The 24,342-nt window shown below is 52.1% G+C and overlaps 1 protein-coding gene across 1 annotated transcript in view; it reads left to right on the top strand.

Annotated features, from left to right (window-relative positions):
- The first annotated feature begins 17,529 nt into the window (after nt 1-17,529).
- Nucleotides 17,530-24,342, top strand: part of CASQ2 (calsequestrin 2) — a 31,680-nt gene continuing 24,867 nt past the window's right edge. The window contains exon 1 of the mRNA XM_077346275.1: nt 17,530-18,036. Coding sequence (XP_077202390.1) covers nt 17,788-18,036 — 249 coding nt within the window. The 5' untranslated portion in view covers nt 17,530-17,787. The remainder of the gene's footprint in view (nt 18,037-24,342) is intronic.

Below are 24,342 nucleotides of genomic sequence, written 5' to 3'. Positions count from 1 at the left end.
CCTTCCTCTGCTGAACTAGACTCCTAGAATCCTAGAGTGGGAAGGGGCCATGCAGGCCATCTAATCCCACCCCCTGCTAAGTGCAGGATCAGCCTCAAGCATCCAGGATAAGTCTGTGTCCAGCCGCTGCTTGAAGACAGCCAGTGAGAGGCCATCTAGTCCCACCTCCTGCTCAATGCATCTTAAGATATAAAATATATATCAGACTAGCCGAACCGCCCATTGCATGGGTGCTAGCTCCCCCTGCAGGGGGAGCGGGCCGAGGGAGGGGGGATGTACATGAGGTGAGCGGTGCGGTGGCAGCAAGGAGGTCGGTGGTGGGCAGGCCACTGGGAATTGGGGCGAGTGGTGGGGGGCGCGTGGAGGGCTGGGGGCCGGCGTCCTGGTGGCGGAGAGAGCGGGGGAGAGGGTGGTGGCCGGGCAATGGCAGAGCCAGCGGTGTATCCTGGCCGCGCGGTGAGTGACTGGTGAGGATCGCGCTGGCGGCCAGGGCCGCTGGCATCAGCTGGCTTAGTAGCGGGTAGCCAGAGGGCAACGGGGTTCCGCAAGCGGGAAGGCCTCTGTAGAGGCAGGTTCTTCTGGAGCGGGTGGTTCCGTGGCAGGCGGGCCGAGGGCTGCTGGCTGCCGCTGGTGGCCACGCTGTTTGGGAGTGGGTGCAGAGGGCGGCGGGGAGCCAGGACGGAGGCGAGGCAACCAAGTGCAGCCCTCACCACCCAGGAGCTGTGTGGCGGCAAGGCTGGGCGAGCGGTCCTACGCTGCTGGGGGAGTTGGGTGCTCTAGGGGCTGTCTCAATCTGGAGGCGCCCAGCTTCACTGGGTGCCTCCGGACTGGCCCACTGCCAGTGGTTTCGGAGGGCCGGACAGGCCCAGACAGCAGCCCTGTGACCCAGACAGCGCTGCCCAGATGGCCCTTTCGAAAATATATAGAGGAACTGGGGCAAGGATATATCTGAAGAAGTGCGCTTGCATACAAAAGCTTCTATGTTGAATAAAATTTAATTGGCAGGTGCCAATGGACTGAAACTTCATTTTTACTGGCATTAGAATCATAGAATAACAGAGTTGGAAGGGGCCTCTTGGGTCATCTAGTCCAACCCCCTGCACTATGCAGGACACTCAGAACCCTCTCGCTCATCCACTGTCACCTGCCACCCCCTTGAGCCTTCACAGAATCAGCCTCTCCGTCAGATGGCTCTCCAGCCTCTGCTTAAAAATTTCCCAAGATGGAGAGCCCACCACCTCCCGAGGAAGCCTGTTCCACTCAGAAACCGCTCTGACTGTTAGGAACTTATTCTGGAGGTTTAGACAGAATTTCTTTTGAATCAATTTCATCCCATTGGTTCTGGTCCATCCCTCCGGGGCAAAAGGGAACAACTCTGCCCCATCCTCTATATGGCACCCTTTTGAATACTTGAAGATGGTTATCAGATTAGCAGTTACTAATGACTGCTAATATCCAATTTTAACCCCCCCCCCCCGAAAATATCCATAAAGAGATGAGCGGGTGAATCTGGATTTAACTTGCTTTATCTCTACTGACCTCAATAGGATTTACTCATACCCTGTTTATGGTTCAAATTATCTACGTATCTTATGCGCATTATGGTAGGCAGTGACCAGCGAATGCTCTCTCTCTCTCTCTCTCTCTCTCTCTGTCTGTCTGTCTGTCTTTCGTTTTACTCCAGATTGTGAGGAAGGGGAGGAACAATGCGCATCCAGGTCTGATGCCTCGTTTTATTATTTTTATTTTTCTCCTGTCCTCTCTATCGAGACTGTTCTTTCTCTTGCCGGAATAAAAGCCACCGCCCAGCGTGAAAGGGGGCTGCATGTGCTGAAATGTAGCCCAAGGATATGTGTTATTATCATTCCCCTCTTGACCAGCAGGGTCTCGGCTCTCCCTCCCTTTCAGCCTTTTGTTTGAACAGATGGGGCTGGGGAAGGCAGGGAAAGAATAGCAGTCTCTTCTCATTAACTCTCCCAGTACACAAACACAGACCGGAGCACTGGGGACTGGGGAGGAGGCCGGCTTTCACGAGCCCCAGCGGAGGCCTGATGTCGTCACGCACAAAAGAAAGACCCCGAGATGTACAAAAACGTCGGCATTTACCTAAGAGGGCTTCTCTGTTTGGGTATGAAATAATAACCCGAATAATCATTCTTTTCCCACTTCATTTTATTCAGCCCGCTTGCCCCAGGAAAAAAAAAATGAAAACAAAACAAGCCCTGTGAATAAAAGCTTGGAGTCGGTTTTGCCGGGGCTGGAGAACAACGGCAGCCGGGGGGCTCCAAGGAGTTCTTGGGGGGGTCTTATGAATATTATTCTGAGGAGGCGTCCGTACAAAAGTGAAATGATGGAAGGGGACGGACGTCCGTACAGGTGGTGACCAGAGCCAGCTTCTTCCGTCGTGGACGTTCGGATGGCAGAAAACGGCCGGGCATGAATGCAGCTTCCACCCCCTGAACTGGATCTCAAGGGCTACTTCGTGGCAGTGAAAGGGAAGCCCATGTGGGAAAATATGGAATCAAGCATGCACATATTGCCCTGCATGCTCTACATCAGGGGTCCCAAACACAGAGCCTGTGGGCACCATGGCACCCGTCAAGACTTTCCCCAGCACCTACCAAGTGTCTTCAGAAAGTGGAGGTGGCCCAGTGGGGCTTTCTCCAGCAAGGCTTCTTCTGATGGACCACCAGAGAGAGGATGGTTTGCACAGATCTTTATAAAAACGTTGCATTGGCAATAGTCAGCCCAGCAGCACAAGAACCATCTTGTGACTGAAGGTAAGATCCAGCAGCCGTTTTGTGGCTGGCTCCACTTCATACAGCAGTCACTTTGAGGCTGGCTCCGCCTCCTGCAGCAGCCATTTTGTCGCTGCGCTCACCACACTGTGTCAAAATTCCAAAGCTGCTCACAGGCTCAAAGAGTTTTTGGGGGTGGGGGTGGCTGCCATGGTTCTATAGCACATCTTGGCCCTACGGAATTCTGGTTAAAAGGTTCTTTATCCTTGTTAGAATCAAGTTCTGCCCTCCAAATTTCAAAAGTCATTGTTTCATCCCTGCTGTTAACGGTCTCTCGCCTCTCTCAGCCCCGCCTTCCCCATGGGGTGTCTGTTGTGGGGAGAGGAAGGGAACGGTGTTTGAAAGTCATGGCCCCTGTCAAGCCCCTGCAGGAGGTGGGAGCCACACGCACTGACCAGACTGTACCCAGTGACACCTGTTCCCAGGGGGTGCAGGACAGCATGGCAGTTCACATGCCAGTTTTGCTCAGCCTGCTCCCCAATGGCATGGGCCCAAGGCCAGGCATGGTGGCCTCTCAGGACCATGTTCAACACAATGGTGGATGAGGTGAAGGAGGTGGGGACCCTAGGGGGAAGTGACCATGTCCTCATAGAATTCCTTTAGAGATGGGGAGCCAAGGAAGCTTGTAGCCAGACGCGGATGTTGGATTTTCGTAGGGCAAACTTTAATAAACTCAGAGACATGATGAGTGTCATACCATGGACGAGAATGCTGGAAGGGAAGGGAGCATGTGAAGGGTGGGCGCTACTCAAACAAGAGCTATTGCATGCTCAATCAATGACTATTCCAGAAAGACGAAAACACTGCAGGAGCTCTAAGAAGCCTATTTGGATGAACAGAGAACTTCAAGAGGAACTAAGAAAGAAAAGGAAAATGTTCAGGAAATCGAGGGAAGGACAGAGCTCTAAAGAAGAATACCTACAGGTTACTAGGCACTGTAGATCAATCATCAGAAAGGCCAAAGCTGAGAGTGAGCTAAGATTGGCCAGGGAAGCCCACTGTAACAAGAAAAGATTTTTCAGTTACGTGAGGAGCAAACGTAAAGTAAAGGAGGCAATAGGCCCGCTGTTGGGTGCGGATGGACAAACTCTAACGAAAGATGCAGAGAAAGCAGAAAGGCTTAGTGCCTATTTTACATCTGTTATTTCCCACAGGTCAAAGTGTTTAGGCACGTCTAGAGATGGCTGTAGCCAAAGGACAGTGTCTGGGTGGCAGGTTAACATGGATAGAGAGGTTGTCGAGAGGCATTTAGCTGCACTGGATGAGTTCAAATCCCCTGGTCCAGATGAAATGCACCCGAGAGTACTCAAAGAACTTTCCAGAGAACTTGCACAGCCCTTGTCCATCATCTTCGGAACCTCTTTAAGGACTGGAGATGTCCCGGAGGACTGGAAAAGAGCAAACGTTATTCCGATCTTCAAAAAAGGGAGGAAGGATGACCCGGGAAACTACAGACCAGTGAGTCTGACCTCTGTTGTGGGGAAGATAATGGAGCAGATATTAAAGGCAGCGATCTGCAAACATCTGGAGGACAATTTGGTGATCCAAGGAAGTCAGCATGGATTTGTCTCCAACAGGTCCTGCCAGACCAACCTAGTTTCCTTTTTTGACCAAGTAACAGGTTTGCTGGATCGGGGAAATTTGGTTGATGTCATTTACTTGGATTTTAGTAAAGCTTTTGACAAGGTTCCCCATGATGTTCTGATGGATAAGTTGAAGGACTGCAATCTGGATTTTCAGATCGTTAGGTGGATAGGGAATTGGTTAGAGAACCGCACTCAAAGAGTTGTTGTCAATGGTGTTTCATCAGACTGGAGAGAGGTGAGTAGCGGGGTACCTCAGGGTTCGGTGCTCGGCCCGGTACTTTTTAACATATTTATTAATGATCTAGATGACGGCGTGGAGGGACTACTCATCAAGTTTGCAGATGACACCAAATTGGGAGGACTGGCAAATACTCCGGAAGATAGAGACAGAGTTCAACGAGATCTGAACACAATGGAAAAATGGGCAAATGAGAACAAGATGCAATTTAATAAAGATAAGTGTAAAGTTCTGCATCTGGGTCAGAAAAATGAAAAGCATGCCTACTGGATGGGGGATACGCTTCTAGGTAGCACTGTGTGTGAACGAGACCTTGGGGTACTTGTGGATTGTAAACTAAACATAAGCAGGCAGTGTGATGCAGCGGTAAAAAAGGCAAATGCCATTTTGGGCTGTATCAACAGAGGCATCACATCAAAATCACAAGATGTCATAGTCCCATTGTATACGGCACTGGTCAGACCACACCTGGAGTACTGTGTGCAGTTCTGGAGGCCTCACTTCAAGAAGGACATCGATAAAATTGAAAGGGTACAGAGGAGAGCGACGAAGATGATCTGGGGCCAAGGGACCAAGCCCTATGAAGATAGGTTGAGGGACTTGGGAATGTTCAGCCTGGAGAAAAGGAGGTTGAGAGGGGACATGATAGCCCTCTTTAAGTATTTGAAAGGTTGTCACTTGGAGGAGGGCAGGATGCTGTTTCTGCTGGCTGCAGAGGAAAGGACACGGAGTAATGGGTTTAAACTTCAAGTACAACGATATAGGCTAGATATCAGGAAAATGTTTTTCACAGTCAGAGTAGTTCAGCAGTGGAATAGGCTGCCTAAGGAGGTGGTGAGCGCCCCCTCACTGGAAATCTTCAAGCAAAGGTTGGATACACACTTTTCTTGGATGCCTTAGGATGCTTAGGGCTAATCCTGCGTTGAGCAGGGGGTTGGACTAGATGGCCTGTATGGCCCCTTCCAACTCTATGATTCTATGAAGCTCCCGTTGCCCATAGAGAAGCTTCTCTATGGACATGGGTGTGAGCTGTCCCCAATCCGGCTCTGGGGAGGAGGGTTAGTTTGCAGGCAGCCATTTCTCTGCAGAGGTCCCGTCCCCCAGCCCTGCCCATCCACTTGATCTGGGCGCAACATTAGGTCGGCACGTCACTGTTGGTAAGCCGCTTTGGGACTCATTCAGGTAGCAAAAGCAGGGTATAAAAAAACCTGCTCTTCTTCACCTCGCTCTTATTTTCTCTCTTGGCCTACTTGTCCTAATCACTCCTCTCTCATTCTTGCTGGATGTCAACATTTACATTCTGATTGCTTTAATGTAATGCGTATTGATTGTTTTAAGGCCTGTCATCAGCCACTCTGAGCTGCCACAGGAAGGGTGGGTTATAAAAATAAAATAATAACATTTATGCATGCATGAATGTATGTATGGCAGGGGTCCCCTACCCTTTTGAGCCTGTGGATGCTTTTTAAAATTTGATTCATTGATAAATTGATGTGTATGGTTATGTGCCCTTATTCAAGCATGTTGTTATTTTAATATGATGTCTAAAGAAAAAAGTCTTTGCTTTAGTTTCACTTTTCACTTATTATGTTGTTTGGTTATTATGGTCTAGTAGCAGGGCCCAGGCTGGGCCTTGTCTTTCAAGTAAAACCATAGAGTTCCCAACAGTTCCTAGAGCTACCCACTTCTGGATCCAACACTACGGATGCCACTGGGTTTTAACAATATCCCCCCCCCCCCGTTGCTTGGAGTGGTGGCAGTCAGTGGAAGGAGTTGGATATACCACCATAACAGAGGCCTGGCAGCCTTTAAGAGTGACGTCACTTCCAGGTTTTACTATAGAGTTCCAGCCAATTCCTAGAGAGGCTTGGCCACTGAGTGATTCCCCCCTTCACCCCAACTTCACCCCTTTTCCAATAATGTTGTGAACTGTTTTGTTATTTGGTGCTATGGAGTTATTACAATCTCTCTCCCTTTTTCTCATCTTCCTTTCTCTTTGTCCCTATCTCAGTTCTTCAATTCTAATTTTCTTTTTAAGCCTCATCATGAACTTTGTTGTTAACTCACAGCCCCGTATGCCCGGAACATCCTTCCACCATTAACCTGCCAGTGACTGGCCTCTTCTGGTCCATAATCTAAGAAGTGGTTCAAAATTCTGTCTTTTCCCTCTTGCGATTACTTTAATCTCCTTCATCTTGGAAGCTCCGGTGGTGATATCCGTACTGGGCCCCAGATTGTTGTGGGTGAGTGTTGTAACTTTTTGGCAGTGCTGACATAAATACCAACTGTATGTTGATTTCTCTCTTTTGGCAGGATACTGAGCAGTTCTGTTGCAGAGAATGGGATGTTAAGAAAATTCCTCATGCCTGCTGAATATCACCGCTGTAGTGGGGCTTAATCCCAGAATCCCAGGCCACTGGGTTGCCAACCTCCAGGTAGTGGAAGGATTTCCCACACCTTGAGGTTTGCACTCAGTAGTTCTCCTGCATAAGGGATATAAAAACCTCTTATGATTTGGCATACTGATAGTTTGGCATCACATTGAAAAATCTTAAAAGGAATTCAGAGACAAGGGCTGTTTCCTGGGCTGATTCTGCACTTACTTTGTTTTTTCCATTGTGGATCCTCAGGTCTTTCTCTACCCCCCCCCCATTGAAACTGAAAGTGTTCTGCACATTGTTAGGGAAGTTCAGAAGGGGAGGGGGGGAGACAAGCGCAGCAGAAGTCTCTTTCTTTCTTTTCTTAAAGGGGCGGGAGAGGATTGGAGACAGCAGTAGAGGGAGGGAGGAATAAACCAAGAGATAAATCTCTGCTGAGAAAAATGTTGGCTTCTGGAGTGCAGTCACTTTAAGACAACACTTGCAACCAGGAACCAGGAAGTCTTTGAACTGATGCCCTGGCCAATCGGGGAAGACTGCTTTGCTACGAGGCATGGAGAAGGAAGTTAATTCGCAAAAAGCAGAAATTTGCACACTTACTGATGGCGATTTTTCAAATATCAAGAGTTATATCTACTTCTGGATATTGCGGGGGAAAGGTAGGATCACTCCAAATCAATCATGCATGTTGCAGAGGGAAAATTTAAAGTGCCCCAAATCAAAATAGAAATCTAATTCAGGGTAGACGACAAGGATTGATTTGGAGGTGGAGGGGTAAAAAGCCCTGTGCAGACTACACCCTGGTCGCCCCAGAAGAAGCACCTGCTAAACGGGTGGGCCCAACTACTGTCAGAAGTTATGGGAGGATTGTGTTATCTTTATGGCCTTTGGCTCTGTTTACAATGACTTGTATTTGAAAAAAGTGACAACATATTCATGTTAATAGTGCATTGAACAGATATTTTGATGGTACTTTATGCTAATTGTAAAAAAATTATTGTAAATATAACAGACATTTATTGTAACCTTTGTGCCCAAACGTTGGGTAAATCACTTTCACTTGGTATAATTTGCCTGTTGTATTAACTTTTGCTTTATTAACCTTCAGGTGTTGGCAAAAGACACCCATTGAACTGAATGGAAGACAAAGTTACCACTCCCCACTTTTGCTGACACACCCAGGAAGAATACAATGGGTGCTAGATTGGGGGGGTGGAATAACTCTGTGGATGGCCTCCCCCTCTCCCCAGGACCTGGAAAGGCTGCAGGCAGCTGGCAGGGGCAGCTCTCACCCGGCAGGGATCTGCAGCCTCCGAGCCTCAGAGGGAAGTGGAAGGAGGAGGGGGTGGTTGGAGTGGGGGACGGAAGGTGATTGGCTAGCCGCTGGACAGACAGGCAAGCTGGTTGGAGGAGGAGGCACTCAGGGGCAGGACATCTGCCCTGAGTGGGTGTTAAGCGCCAAGTGGCACTTAAGCCATATGAGACACGCTCTTCCTCCAAGGCCTTACCAGAAATATATTATGTGGAATAGATTATTTATTTAAATCATTTATTTCCCTTCTCCTGGAGAAAATGGCTGTGTGGCATCATACCCTACTAAGTCGGGGAACAGAGCTGGCCTCCAACCACGCAAATATTTAAAAACGCTGCTCTACATTAATCCATATATTGGTGGGTGTTGTAGCTGGCTTGGAGCCATATTTTAATAAATCTAATCTAATCCAGCAATGAAATTCTTTAGACCCCTCTTGTTCCAGCATAATAACTGGAAGAGGCATCATATTCATTTGTGGATTTGTTCATTTTAACCCGGTAGAGGGATTTGGATGAATGCTTTCTGCTGTGCAGGTTTGTTTTAACAGCTGAAATATCCAACTGTTTGCATCAAGGTGTTTCTCTAGGAATCTAGGATGAGATGATACCAAGGGCAAGATTTTAGAAAACTTTTAGTTTGTTATTAATTAATTAATTGGACTTATTGCCCGCCACATGGCGGCTTACAGTTTGTCCGAATTAAAAACCTATTAAGACCCCATTAAAACATCAGACATGTCTGCAATTACAATAGACTCCTAAAAAACATTTTTAAAATGTTGGCAGACTAAAGCTAATACAAGAGCAGGAGCAGGAGGAGGGAGCACAGATCGATTAGCATTATGTAAGAACCGCCTTAAACCTTCCTGACCACTTCCCATGTTTTGGATGTCACCCTTGGGCAAAGGGCAAATTGCTTACTATTTTATAATCTACGGTTTTCCATCTTCTCCACTAGCGTGTCCAAGAAATCAGCAGAAGCTCTCTTCCGGGTGAGTATTACGGCATCCCACCCATGCAATTAGGGTCGCAAACCTCCAAGTGGGACCTCTGGAATTATAATTGACCTTCAGGTGACAGAGATCAGTTCCCCTGGAGAAAATGGAGACCTTGGTGGGTGGACCCTGCAACATCAGGCCTCAGTGAAGTCCCTGCCCTTCCTCCCAAACCCCACCCCCACTTTCCTGAAATTTCCAACCCCAGATTTGGAAACCCGATTACCCTTCATGGAGTTCTCTAAGGATATGCCTTAATTATTCTGTTGCCTGGCTCAGGGCAGTCTCTTAGACCTGTACCCTGTTGACAGAGGTGCAAACCTGTCCATTCTGCTGAGGTGAGCAATCGTCCCAGCGGTCATCCCCTTGTAGGAAACGTGCCACACAGAAGGGTCTCCAGTCGCCCTTTATCCACCAAGGTCCTCCACCAGCTGAGGAAGGCTGCTGGAGGCGGGCAGCAGAGGGAAGCCATTTCTTCCTCAGGAAATCGTGCCTCAGCCAGCAGGAAACAGCTGGGCAGGAGCTGGGGGGGGGGGGCCTGGGAATTCTGCTGCGTTGGCTAAGCCATGCCAGTGTGGGTTTTGGGGATGAAGGCTGGGGGTCGGTTTGGGGGAGAAAGGAACCTCAGCAGGGTATCGTGGCAAAGAGTTTGTCTTCCAAAGCAGCTGTTCTCCAAAAGGAAACTGATCTCTGTGGTCTGAAAATCAGCTGTCATTCCCGGAAGTCTTCATGCAACACCAGGTGGTCTCAAAAGAGGCTGGCAATCCAAGATGAAGAACATGTGGGGTCAGATAGCAGGGATCAGTGCCCAGGGACAAAATGGCAGACCTGCACTGTGGCCTCCATGGCATTACACCTCACAGGGTTGCCGGTTCCTGCTGGCGGACTTTAATCGGGAGAACTGGGTTTGAGTTCACTTTCCAGCCATAGACACTGGGAGCATGGTGGGGAAAATGGCCCCCTGTGGTCCTGGCACTCTGGTGAGGGAAATTTATTCCCAACAAGTGGCACTTCTGAGGCAAGGGGGAGTGGTGTCCAGTTCTCAACTCAGACTCTTTCCAGTCTGGAGGGCTGCCAGCTTTAGATTGGGAATTTCCTGGAGATTTTAGGGATGGAGAGAAGCATAGAAGAGATGAAAGGGGATCTCCAGGCCATCTAGTCCACCCCCTTGCTCAGTGCAGGACCAGCGTAGAACATCCAGGATAAGTCGCTGTCCAGCCTCTGCTTGAAGACCACCAGTGAGAAAGGCCCCCCCTCCTTAGGCAGCCCATTCCACAGCTGAACTAGACCCCTTGAATCCTAGAGTGGGAAGGGTCCATGAAGGCCATCTAGTCCACCCCCTGCTCAGTGCAGGATCAGCCTCCAGCATCCAGGAGAAGGATCTGTCCGGCTGCTGCTTGAAGACTGTCAGTATGGGGGAGCTCCCTACCTCCTCAGGCAGCCCACTCCACTGCTAAACTAGACCCATAGAATCCTAGAGTGGGAAGGAGAAGGAGCTCCCCACCTCCTGAGGCATCCCTTTCCATGGCTGAACTAGACTGTGCATCAATTCCTCTGCTGCCAACAGGAACTGCTCCCTGCCCTCGAGGTGACAACCTTGGGGGAGGTGTGGTTTGGGGGGGGATGATCTCAGCATGGTATAATGCCACAGGGGCCTTTCATACATTCTAAATAATGCGGCTTCCTACCACTTCAGCAACCAAATGCAAGTTTCCGTGTTCATCGGAAGTGCGTGATTTAGTACCTGTGAAAGTTCCCGGAGTCTTTGCCCTCCAAAGCAGCTACTTTCTCCAGGGGAGCTGATTTCTGCCATCTGGCAATCAGCTGAAATTCCAGGAGGTCTCCAGGCCCTGCCCAGAGGTTGGCAACCGTCACCCACCAGCCTTCAGTTTGCAAGGCCGGAGAAATCACATTGGTGATCTTCTGCTTGGACCCCCTCACCAATTTTAGTCCGGTCCCTCTTTCTGGCAAAGACTTTGGCCACTTGCCAGAGCATGAATAATTAAGAAGACAGCAAGAACCGGCCACCAGACACCTGTTCTGCTCAGGTTTCCTTTATATTCCCATTCACACAGCTGAATATCAGAATCTGCAAATCATGACCGTTTGGTGTATGTTACACGTGGCAGAAGCCAGGGAGGAAACAGCAACACAGAGATATAATGGTTATAGCTGAAGACAACTGCAATGGGCACAGCCGGACTGGGGGCGGAAAGGGGTGTCACTCTGGGGGGGGCGGAAGAGAGGAGAGGAGAGAGGCTCTGGCCCTGACCCCTGGGGGGAAAGCACTGTGTGGGGACCCTGGAAGCACGGGGCCCATGACTCATGCTCCGTGTGCTCCATAGACAAGTTGCCCCTGGACTCAAGGTGGATTATGGAATGTGGATAGGGGAGTCAGGTCCCCTCTGGCCACCTGCAGGGAAAGGGGAGTCAGGTTTCCAGATCCACATTGGGGAACCCTGCAGATTTTGGGGTGGAGCCTGAGGTGGACAGGGACCACTGCACCCACCTCCCAAGAGTACTATGGCTGTGGACCGAAACCTGTGTGGGATTCCTGGCCCCAAAGAGGGGAGACCGGCCTCAACCAGAGCCAGGGCTTTTTTGGCCTCTGCCGGCTGAGATCAGGGCCCTGCAGGACCTTGGACAGCTCTGCAGGGCCTGTAAGAAGGTGCTGATCCGCCAGGCCTACGGTTGAGGCCGGGCAGACAACACGCTCCTTATCTATTGCAGCCTTTCTCTCTCTCTTTTTTAACCACTGAGAACCCCCTGGAATATTTTTCAGGCTTCGAGCAACCCCAGAAGTGGCATGATCATGCAGAATATGGCTGGGACACAAGGCTGGGGACAGGCCCACCTGGGTCATCCAGTAAAGGTTCACTACATCCAGATGTAGATTATGCTCTTTGGGCATCATGGCAAGCTAAGAACGTTTGCTTGAATCTTTTGGTTTGTTTCTGTGGACAGAAGTGACGAGAACAAGGTCAGGCTCTATTCAGGTGTTGGAGTATTTGATTTGCAGATGTTCAGCCCAAGTCACAACTGAATAGATCATCACTGGGCCCTGGGGGAGCAGGTCAATATGACCATATATGGTCACATCACCCCATAAATGTTTAGAATCATAGAATCATAGAGTTGGAAGGGGCCATACAGGCCATCTAGTCCAACCCCCTGCTCAACGCAGGATCAGCCCAAATCTTCCACAGTGAGGCCTCCAGAACTGCACACAGTACTCCAGGTGTGGTCTGACCAGTGCCGTATACAATGGGATTATGACATCTTGTGATTTTGATGTGATGCCCCTGTTGATACAGCCCAAAATGGCATTTGCCTTTTTTACCGCTGCATCACACTGCCTGCTCATGTTTAGTTTACAGTCCACAAGTACCCCAAGGTCTCGTTCACACACAGTGCTACCTAGAAGCGTATCCCCCATCCAGTAGGCATGCTTTTCATTTTTCTGACCCAGATGCAGAACTTTACACTTATCTTTATTAAATTGCATCTTGTTCTCATTTGCCCATTTTTCCATTGTGTTCAGATCTCGTTGAACTCTGCCTCTATCTTCCGGAGTATTTGCCAGTCCTCCCAATTTGGTGTCATCTGCAAACTTGATAAGTAGTCCCTCCACCCCCTCATCTAGATCATTAATAAATATGTTAAAAAGTACCGGGCCGAGCACCGAGCCCTGAGGTACCCCGCTACTCACCTCTCTCCAATCTGATGAAACACCATTGACAACAACTCTTTGAGTGCGGTTCTCTAACCAATTCCCTATCCACCTAACTATCTGAAAATCCAGATTGCAGTCCTTCAACTTATCCATCAGAACATCATGGGGATGTTCGCTGGCAGGGGACCATGGGAAATGAAGTCCAAGTGACAACCTTTCAAATACTTAAAGAGGGCTATCATGAGCCCTGAGCCTTCGGGGAGGGCGGTATATAAATCTAATAAATAAATAAATAAATAAATAAATAAATAAATAAATAAATGTCCCCTCTCAACCTCCTTTTCTCCAGGCTGAACATTCCCAAGACCCTCAACCTATCTTCATGGGGCTTAGTCCTATAAGTGCCTTTCCATTGTGTTCCAGGACATCCCTGTTGCCTGTGTCAAAAAACCTGACGGGGGAGCCTTCCTGACCACCTCGGGCAGGTGGGGGCCACAACAGAGAAGGCACAGTTGAGAATTTTCCCCAGTTGCAGAGTGGCCGCTGGACAAGGCCCTCCTCCGACAAACAAAGCTGTTGTGGCAGAGCATCGGAGGAGAGGCCGTCTGCAGGCAGGACGGGCCAAGGCCAGGAAGGGCTGTGCATGGCACCCGGAGGGCATGGAAAACCTCTAGGACCTAGGTAGTGGTTGGAGGTCTCTCACTGTTACAACTAGAACAGATCACCTGCTTTGCAAGATGTAGCCCAGGGGTAGTCAAACTGCGCCCTTCCAGATGCCCATGGACTACAATTCCCATGAGCCCCTGCCATCATTTCCCATTCCCGAGCTGGCAAACCTGGAATTCATTGTCTCTATACCTTCCCCAAACAGGGTTGCCAGCTTCTCACAGGTCCAGGTTAGGAAACTCCTGGAGATTTGGGGATGGAGCCTGGGAAGGACAGTGCGGCAATATGCCCTAAAATATGCCCTCCAAAGCTTCCATTTTTGCCAGAGGGGCTGGTCCCTGTAGTCTGGAGATGTAATTCTGGGGGATCCCCAGGTCCCCCCTGGAGCCTGGCATCCCATCACCAAAACACCTGTCTGACCCATTAGTTTAGCCCAGGGGTGGCCACAGTATAACCATATCACATAAAGGTCCAGGAAGGCGCTTTGATCATTAGCGATGAGGGGGTGCCAACCTCCAGCTGGAGCCTGGAGATCTTCCTTAATCGCCATTGATCTCTAGAGCGCACACGGCTCGGTTGCCCAAGAGAAGATGGCTGCTGAGTTCCTTCCCCCTGCCAAGCTTTACTCTCCCTCAAATCTCCAGGAATTTCTCCCGTAGTTGGCAGCCCTACACAAGAACCAATTTCTCTTCTTTCCTGTCATGCAAATCTTCCGCTGGATGGAAGGAGCGGGCGGATGCTAAGTGCAACATCTCCATCTAGTGTCAGAGAGAGGCAATGACACCTTCTTGACATTTCCCCCTTCCAACACACACGCGCCATGAATCACTCGCGGGTGCAGCAGGAAACGGGTGTGAAAACAAATATACCTGCTCTGTTTGCCCCGAGGGAGGCCCTTGGCGAAAGGAAGGAATTTACACTTCTCAACTCCAAAGGGCTAGCTGGACTAGGCTGCAACTAAAATAAACAGGAGCCTCCAAGGATATCAGAGAAATAAAAATATTTTATTCCAGTCAAAGCTTTCAAGGGCCACAGACCACAGTTTTGGAAGCAAAGCAGTGGATCCTTTCTGAAATATATGAGGTTATCATTACTGAAGCCAACCTCCAGGCGGGAGCTGGCAATCTCCTGGAGTTACTGATCTCTAGTAGACAACAAAAATTACTTATTTTTAAGATTCCGGTGGGTCGCCCTGGGAGTTTGAAGCAAAAGAACAGAGGCTGTGTCCGGAAGTGCCTTGAAGACCAACTGAATTTAATGCTGGGCATCATGCATGTCTGAAGAAGCATGCCTGTGTCAGGTCCACAAAGGACAGGCCCAAGGTCAGCCAGGAGGTCCTCTGTGTCTCAGAGCAGCCTACAGTCACCTTCCCTTCCTCTCCCCACAACAGACATTCTCTTGGGTTGGTGGGGCTTTCATGTCAATAGCCCCGGGGCTCTTTTAATTTACTCTCTCCTTATAGATGTATTCTGGTGCTTTCCATTTCATTGTCTGAAGAAGGGGGCGTGCACATGAAAGCGCATCACACCTTGATTAAAACTTGTTTGGTCTTAAAGGTTTCGCCGGACTCAGGCTTTGTCCTGCTACTTGAGACCAGCACAGCGACCCACCTGGATCAATCCTCCCCGCAGGAGGTGTGCTTTCTTGTCCTGGAGTTCTTCCAATTTCTGGGTCTGTCAGAAGGTTTCCTCTCTTCCAGAACTGGGAATGCCCCTGCCATTAATCACCAATCCGGACATTTTTAGACCCTCTGCTGTTTTTGAATCAGAGTTGGACCCAGTTTGACGGCTTTCATGGCCAGAGTCCATTGGCTGTTGAGGGTTTTCCGGGCTGTGGTTACACAGCTGTGGTTACACAGCCCGGAAAAATCAAACCAGCCGGTTGACTCCAGCCATGAGAAGCCCCGACAATTCATACCTGGATCTCCTCCCACAGCTCTGCAGCCACCGTGCCCCTCAAAGCCCCTCCAGGAGGCCCATGCCAGGGAGATGCCACGCTCTGCCAGGCGGTCTTGGGTGCGAAGGCGAATGGTAACTCTATGCCTGAGTCTGCTCCGGGCCACATTTCAGGCGGATTAACAGAGGCCGGCCCACCCACCCGTCTTGGTGCACACGCCTCCTGCAAGTCAGGCAGCCTGATGTCCCATGGACAGGGGGCTCTGGTGGGTGCCCATCATCGCCCTCCCTGATCACGGCAGCTGCTGGCCTTCTCTGCTTGCTGCAAACAGATCCCTGCCGCGGGGGCAAAACTTCAGGGCTTTCTGCCGCAGGACAAAGGAGGACACCCGGGCTGCCAGTAATCGCTCACCCGCTCCAGAAAGAAAGGACAAAAGTGCTTTTGAAGAAGGACTCACATTTTGCCAGAGATGCTTTGGCTGCCCGTGGCTACAGACGGGAGCCGAGCCGGCCAGCTAGAACCGGGTGCCAACACCTGGTTGGGGAATTCCTGGGGATTTGGGAGAGGAGGAGGGAGGGGGGAGAGGGGACCTTAGCAATGCCAAAGACGAGTCCGGCCTCCCAAGCAGCCGTTTTCTCCATGGAGACGGGCCTCTGTCGTCTCGAGGTCAGCTGCAATCCCAGGAATTCTGCAGGCCACACCTGGAGGTTGGCGACCCTAACTGTAACTTCTGGTCATAAAAGCTGTTTGGATTGTACTTTTTGGCAGCACCCCCTCCCAACCCTCAGTAAGCCAGCCACTGCATGTGACAGTGCAAGTTTAGGGACCAGTTCTTGAGGATGCCAGCCTCCAGGTGGGACCTGGGGATCTCCTGGGGTTATAGTTCATCTCCAGTTTCCCTTAAGAAAACAGCCACTTGGGAGGGTGAAGCCCCTAGTATGATGCTCCTCCCCTCCTCACCCGAATCCCGCCCACTCCCAGCCCCACCCCCAAATTCTACAGGCGTTTCCCAGCTCTAGGAGGAACCAAGCCAATCACCCGGGGGGGGGGATGCACCTCCTCCACTCCCTCTTGGATCCAGCTCCCTGAGCATATTGATAGTGTGTTTTTAAACTATGGAAGTCCAGGGAACAACCACGTCCTCGGAATAAATAGCTGCTTGAGAGTCAATCGGAATTTAAGCAGGTTCCACAAAGGAACAGACGGTTCCAGCTGGGCATTTGGCTTCTCCTTTGGGCTGCTATCTCCAGACCAGGAAAATTCCAGGGCGGGGTCAAGCCTGGGGAAGGGGAGGTTTGGGGAGCAGGGAGGGGGCTTCCGTGGGGTGCAGTGCCAGAAAGACCACCCACCAAAGCATCCATTTTCTTCAGGGGAACTAGAGGTCTCCAGTCCCCACCTGGAGGTTGAGAACCCTAGCTTCTCTTTAATAGGTGAATGGAAATGGGGATTGTAGGAGGTATATTTTAAGAAGAAGAAGAGCAGGTTTCTTATATCCCGCTTTTTCCTACCCCATGGAGTCCCAGAGCAGCTTCCAAACACCTGTCCCTGCCTCTCCCCACAAAAGACCCCCTGAGGGGTAAGCGGATGGACTCTGAGAGAACTGTGACTGGCCCAAGGTCACCCAGCTGGCTGCATGGGGGGGAGACGTGGGGAATTAAACCCAGTTCTCCAGATTGGGGCCCACCCCCCTTTAACCACGACACCACGCTGGCTCTGAAGTCCCACGGCAGGGCTGGTAACCCCCTCTGTGCAGGAGATGCCACCGACACGAGAACTTGAAGGCAAGTTGTGCCCTCCATGGCCACGGAGGGGCCGGAGAGCCATAAAAGAGCCTGGAGGAGTCTCCCCGCATCCCCCCCCCCCGCTGCCCCCTTTCTCTCTCCCGGACGATGCCGAGTGCCAGCGAAGTCCCTGAGCAGTGTCATCAGCTCTGTCCTTTCTCTTCATTGCACGGTCTATTTATATCCCGAAACAACTGCTTCCTAAAAATGGTGTTCTCCGTGACACAAGAGCCGGGCCCAGCTATGTGAGGTATCCGGGGCTGGGACGGTCCAGCTTCCCCTGTCTGTCTTGGGGGCTTTGTCTGCCCACCGGGACGGAGGGTTTGTTCCTGGGGCTGCCGGCTCCTCTGCGCCTCTCCCTCTCCGCATGGGCTCCTGAGAAGAGGCGGCACCCGAAGACTGGCTCCTGGGCCGCTTGGGCTGGCGACTCCCTCCTCCTTCTTGCCCCCGAGACCCCCCGCCATGGCCTCGCTGGCCCAGGGCGCTCTGTGGGGCTTGGCCGGCCTCTGCCTGCTGCTCGCCTGCTGCGGGGCAGAGGAAGGCCTGGAGTTCCCCACCTACGACGGGAAGGACCGGGTGGTCGACCTGAGCGAGAAGAACTACAAGCAGGCCCTGAAGAAGTACGAGATGCTGGGCGTCTTCCTCCACGAGCCGGTGGCTTCCGACAAGGCCTCACAGCGGCGCTTCCAGATGACGGAGATGGTCCTCGAGGTGAGCAGGGCGCTCGGGCTCAGAGCTGGCAGTCTTTCCCGCTCCATGGAGGTGGTGGGGGGTGGGGGGGGTGCCAGGTTGCAAACTTTGCCCTGGGAGATTTGCAGAGATTTGAAGATGGTGCTGTGGAGTGCGGTTAGCCTCAGGCTAGTCACAGTTCTCTTAGAGCTGTCCTCGCAGAGCAGTTCTCTCAAAGCTCTCTCAGCCCCACCGACCTCACGGTGCGTCTGTTGTGGGGAAAGGAAGGGAAAGGTCTCTGCAAGCCATTTTGAGACTCCTTCAGGCAGTGAGTACAAACCCTGTCTCTTCTTCTTCTCTTCCTTTGATATTGCAGAAGGCACTGGATTTCATTCCCCCACTCCTCCACATGCAGCCAGCTGGGTCACCTTGGACCAATGACAGTTCTCTCAGAGCTGTTCTCTTAGGGCTCTCTCGGCTCCAGCTGCCTCCCAGGTGTCTGCTGTGGGGAGAGGAAGGGAAAAGGGGTTGGGAAGCCGCTTTGGGGCTCCTTCAGGTCACAAAAAGCTGTGCATAAGAAAGCAGCTCTTCTCCTTAAAATATGCCTCGTATAATCTGCATTTCTGTTCACCCTATGAAGGAGAAGCTAGGGTTCCCAACCCACAGGTGGGGCCTGGAGATCTCCCAGAATTACAACTGATCTCTAGAGATGAGCTCTCCTGAAGGAAATGGCTGCTCGGGGGGGGGGGGGGGTAGGAGGGAACGAAAGGTGTCTGGAAGCCGCTTCGGGGCTCTTTTGAGTGGTGAAAAGTGGGTCTAAACACCGAGCTCTTCTCCTTCCCCTGGAATCGATGATGCACCGTCTGCCCTCCCGAGAGCAAGGGCAATTCCAAGAGAACTCCAGACCCTTCTGGGGAGTCCGACTCCTCTCAAAGGCCACCGGTTCTGCTGACTCTCCAGGGGGAATCAGGTCCTTCCGGGCCCAGCAAGGGCAAGTGAGAACAAACAGGCGGGGGGGGGGGCGGGGGTCTGGGGGCTGAGTGCAGTTCCAGAGGGGTGGCTGTGGGTGTCCGTAGCAGCACGAGAGAACTTCCCCTTAAGGCCCCTGGAGGAAGTGCTCGTGGCTCGGAGCTTGCTTTTTCGGGGCGGGGGAGACCCCTGGGGCTGGACGGCTCCAATGCCCACCGTGCAAATCCCCACCAGAGAGGCTTGAGAGGGGTGCCCTCGCTCCCTCCCTGGATAAGGCCAGGGGCACTTGGAGGGTGAACAAAGACGGGATGCCAAAGGAGAGGCCGGTTTGCACATAACAGAGGGCCTCCTGGACTCTGGTCTTTATCGCTGGGCTGACAGCGATGCAGCCCCAAGCGGGAGACGTCACGGAAACTGAGCCGACCAGAGATTCCAGCTGGCTCCGGTCCCGCAACTCCCAGGATTTCTCCCAGCTCCCACCTGCGGTCGGACCCCCATCAGCTTTTCCAATGAACTGCTTAGCAGAAGCAGTTTATTGAGGCGGCAATACGAAGCTCGTGCTGCGTCTTGCTGAAACTGAATCGATAGGCAATACATTGATCCACATCACCCCCCAGAGTCTCCAGCCCCCATCTTTACACCACTCCAGCGGAGCGGTATAAATAAAAGGCTAAGGGCTAAAGGGGGGGAGCGGGGGCAGGCTCTTTCCGTGATAAAAACGCAGAGGAGCAAATCAGGAGCCACTTTGCGGCTCCTGATTCGCTCCTCCGAGTGGCACTCCAGGGCCAAGTGGCCAATTCTGCGCTGCTCCCCATTGGCTACTTGGCCTGTCCTCAGAACAGCACTCTGCTGAGTCGCCCTTCCTCCCAGGCAGCCATCCTCGCCACTGTGGCCTCCAAACAATGAGTCCTCTCCGCGGGGAAAAGAGCAGGACCGCCACATCGAAGAGCAGGGCTGCCTGCTCTTTTCACACCGCCCACCTAGGGACTTCGCCCAGGGATGAGGGTGGCTGCTGGGGAGGAGGGTTGCACCACGCTGCCATGCCCCGGGAAAGAAGCTGGGCCGCCGCATCGAAGACATGGCGGCCCTGCTGCTTTCCCTCTGCCCACTGAGAGCCCTTGCCCTGGGAGGGAACTGCTCGCTACCCAGCAGGGCCGCCGCCTCCAGGCCCTGCTCTGCCACAGCCTGCCCGCCCACCACCGGACACACCCTGCTTAACGCCGCCGCCTCCATGAGCCTGCCGTCCTCTTTCGTCCCCGCCCTTTGTGCGCTGACCCCACCTGTTGCTTCACCCGCCCACCCACGCTTCTCCACGGCCCTCCGACGGCCTGCGCCCTGCCGCTTACCCGGAGACAGGCCTGCCCGCGACCTCACAGCCATGCAGCGTCGACACTGCCCACCCACTCTGCTGCTGCGCCTCTGCTCTGCCACCGTGCCCATTCTCTGGCACCACCGCTGATGCGGCACCCGCCCACACAGCCTTCTCCCCCCCTCAAACATGCCCATTTTTATAAATGGGCTTTGTTTCTAGTCAGACGTAAACAGACCCTGGTCAAAAAGGCGGGCCCCTGTTCCCACAAAAAGTGCAGGTGTGGGTTTGCCCCCAGGTGTGGGTTACATCATCCATGTCAAGCCAACCAAGGCTGGGCACAGCTGATGATGTTCCAACTCCCCCACAAGAGGAATTTAGCAAGACTCTCCAGTGGGAATCAAGCAGAATAAGCCTAACAAATCCATAAAGGTGAAGAGACTTTCTCCGTCTTCCTTCTCCCTGCCCGCCCCCCCCCCACCTCAATGACCCTATATTGACAGCTTGGCACCTCCTCAATAATTTACAAAGAACAATCCAGAATAACCACTGGGAATACTGAGCAGAGTTGCATGGCCGGTGTGTATTTTATTCAGGAGATCCATGGATTGTCTAGCAGGCAGGCAAGGGATTTTTGGAGGTGGTTTCTTGGCTCTGCATCCTGACCCCTAGTGTTCCTTGGAGGAATTACCACCCAAATTCTTGGGGCCATTCCGCACGAGTTCAAAGTAGCAGAAGGCTTACAAATGGTAAACGCTACTAATTTGCCGTTCCGCATGACATCGCACACAATCTGCAACAGTCCTGCAACACTAGCACTAAAATCGCTTCATTGTAGCGATTTCTGGTGAATCCAGAAAAGTGGATTCACCCTCAGAAAATGAGGGTGAATCCTCACTCCTGCCAACAACCTGCAACACTTGCGAAAAAGACCTGTGCGTTCTCAATGTAGTAGCTGCAACAAAGACCCTCCCCCTGGCTCTCTCCTCCGAACTTCCGGTGAAGCGATCGCCATTTTTTTTTCCTCGGAGCGAGCGGGGAACGGAACGAACCAGCGAGGCTTGGTTCACCCAGCGAGGCTTCTCCCCGGCTACAGTCCCTCCACAGAAGTGCTTTAAAGCTCCCCTAAGTCCCCAAGCACAACAGCTCACACACCAGCTAGATGGGTCTCTATGTTAGGAAGAATCAAGGCATATTCGTTGCAACCTGTGTGTGTGTGTGTTTTTTAACCTGTGCTTAAAGGGAAAGGGGCTTTTCGGGAGCAGGATAACAACCGATATGCCATTGTAGCGATAGACTTCACAGGGTTCTCTGAATCCCCGGCGCCCATTTACACAGCAGCAACAAAAGTATCCAGTTCCTTCCCTCGGGGACACGTGCCCTTTTCTTTATGGACTTGCTCCTTCAGGGGAATGTAGCCAATGTTCCCTCTAACACTTTCCCCCTTCGGAGGGGATCAGCTCACCTCCTGAGCAGAACTGAACCGCTGTAATCGTCCAGTGGCCACTGTGAGACCCGGCTCCAGATTCTTGCTGAGTGGGGCTGCCTGTGTTTATGAGCGCCGCTCACAAGGGCTCACAGCTTCGACGGAACACTGAATCTATTTAGTTATATTTTCTTTGTGTTTGCATTCACGCCCTGCCCTTCCCCGGAGGCTCAGGGCAGCTTACAAGTAGGTAAAAATAAATAGCAAAATTAAATAGTGCCGTGTTTCCCCGAAATTAAGACATACCCATAAAATAAGCTGTAGCATGATTTCTAAGCATTTGCACAATATTTACCATAGAAGCTGTGGCTGCCATTTTACTCTGCACTGTGGGTCTCTCTCCCCCCAGCACCAACCAGCAACAGTTGTGGGAGGATTGTGGCTGCTTTGGCGCCCACGGACACCCAAGGCGAGGGGAGGGGCGGAGCTGGCACCAGCGCACTAGCCGGTACCCGCATGCGGGCTCAGAGCTCTGCGCCTGCATGCAGATGCCGTCTGGCACACCGCCAGCATCAGCACCCCGCCCTTCCATGCCACGGCGCTGGCTGCCCCAGTCTCTCTCACCCCCCACAAAGACCAGTCAAGCTGCTGATCCCCAGCACTGACCAGCAACAGTCTGTGGGTCTCTCTCACCCCACACAAACACCTTTGTTGATGGCATCGACTTCTCTAAATAGCAATAAGACAGCCCCTGAAAATAAGCCACAGTGTGTCTTCTTGAGGAAAAATAAATATAAGACAGTGTCATATTTTCAGGGAAACACGGTAATAGTCAAATTTTAACAACTAGGTCAGTTGAAGATGAGTTGATTTTTACGGCTATTGGTGACAGCCTAGCATTTCACAGGCCTGTTAAAGAGCAGAGGGGGAGGAAGCATAAAATGGTCACTCTGGTGGGTTTCAGCTGGGCGGGATGTAGATCGGGAGGCCAGCAACTAGAAAACTGTCTCGACACCTCGACTGCAGGCTGGGCAGAACAGCTCTGTCTTGCGGGCCCTGCGGAATTGTTTGAGGCCCATGTCATTTGGCAGGGTGTCCCCCAGGAATACAACCCCGGTCAGGGCAGGAGACACCTGAAACGCCAGGACCCCAGTCAAACTTTCCACTCACCAGGAACACTTTGGTCTCGTGGGCATTAAGCCATGCTCCAAATTGCCTCCAGGCACTGGCTGGGTTTTGCCAGTGTGAGATACTGGTGAGTGTCACCCGCCTATTGGTGACAGCTGAACCCCTGGATGACCTCACCCTGCTAAAAAGCAGAGGGGACCTTGCCGAAGCACACGGACCAAACCCCAAGGCCCTGAGCAGCACCCGCCCAACCCCACCTTTGTACGCCTCCCCTCCAGGGAGGACCAGAAGCACCGGAGAACAGGGCCTCCCCATCCCCGCTCCAGGAAACCTCTTTCCCCGACACATGGGCCAGGAATGCGGCTCACGGCACGGCATCTGCTGCGAGGCACAATGGAGGGAGGGGGTGTGGCTGGGCAGAGGCCTGGAGGAAGGTTCCACATAGCTGGGGGGGGGGGTGGCGGATCGTATTCCTCTGCGGATGAGCCGTTCCTAAATTTAGTGACCTTAAGCCTAAGGGCATTTTCCATTCTAATGTGCTCCGGGACTGGCAATCTACAGATCTACATCCGCGGAGGCGTCCGTGAAGAGCGACCAGAGCCCAGCCCCATGCAGCTGCTGCAGCAGCAGGATGCCAGCCACCAGCCACAGGCCTTCGCACGCTTGGGGCGAGACTCTTTGTCCCTGGGAGGTCAGGATCCTTTCGTCTTTCTGCCCACTTCCCCCAGTTCTTATGGAAACCGAGCTGGGACGTGTGGACCTATTTTTCACAAAAAGGCAAGGGGGTGGTGGGGGTGGCAGGGGTGGTCTGCTTTGCCAGAGTCAGCCAGGCTGAGAGAAAGACTTAGGAACGGAGCTAACTCTTGAAGGGCCTGCAGCAGCAGGGCTTTTCACTATGTGGGCGCAAATCTGTTGTTCGTCCCAGCCCACGGGGGGGGGGGGGGTGCGCCTGGCATCCACCAGGCCAGGGCCTTTTCAGACCTTGCCCCAACCCGGTGGAGTGAGCTCCCGGAAGATCTGTGGGCCCTGATGGAGCTGTTCACAGTTCCGCAGGGCTGCAAGATGGAGCTCTTCCGCTCTTCCGCCACGTATTTGGTTAAGGATATGGCGGGGAAGGTCATGGCCCCTCCCTGAAATAGCGGGAAGAGTGGCCATTCCCATCCTCAAGACCCCAAAATGTTGGGTGGCTGTGGTCTGTTGAGCGGGGGGGGGGGGGAGTGGAACTTCCTTTGCTACCCGAGGTTCATTTTTATGACTGTAAATTAATCATCTTACGTTGAGGTTTTATTGTGGGACTTATTCCGTAATGCACCACGAGTCAGTTTGCCTGGGAGCAGCAGGTAACAAATCCAATAAAATAAAATCAAATACACAGTTACCAAGGGGCACAAAAACCAACAACTTAACATATAAAAAAAAGATAACATAGCAGCCCGACAAAATATGCTCATAAGTGAAAACAGTTGATACAGCTAGAAAAAGATAAAAGGGCTCCCCAGTAACTCCTCATTTCGGT

This window comes from Paroedura picta, chromosome 7 (assembly GCF_049243985.1).
Source record: "Paroedura picta isolate Pp20150507F chromosome 7, Ppicta_v3.0, whole genome shotgun sequence".
In the NCBI taxonomy this organism is placed as follows: Eukaryota; Metazoa; Chordata; class Lepidosauria; order Squamata; family Gekkonidae; genus Paroedura; species Paroedura picta.
The sequence above is the reverse complement of the archived record's forward strand: the minus strand, read 5'-3'. Positions and strand labels throughout refer to the sequence as shown.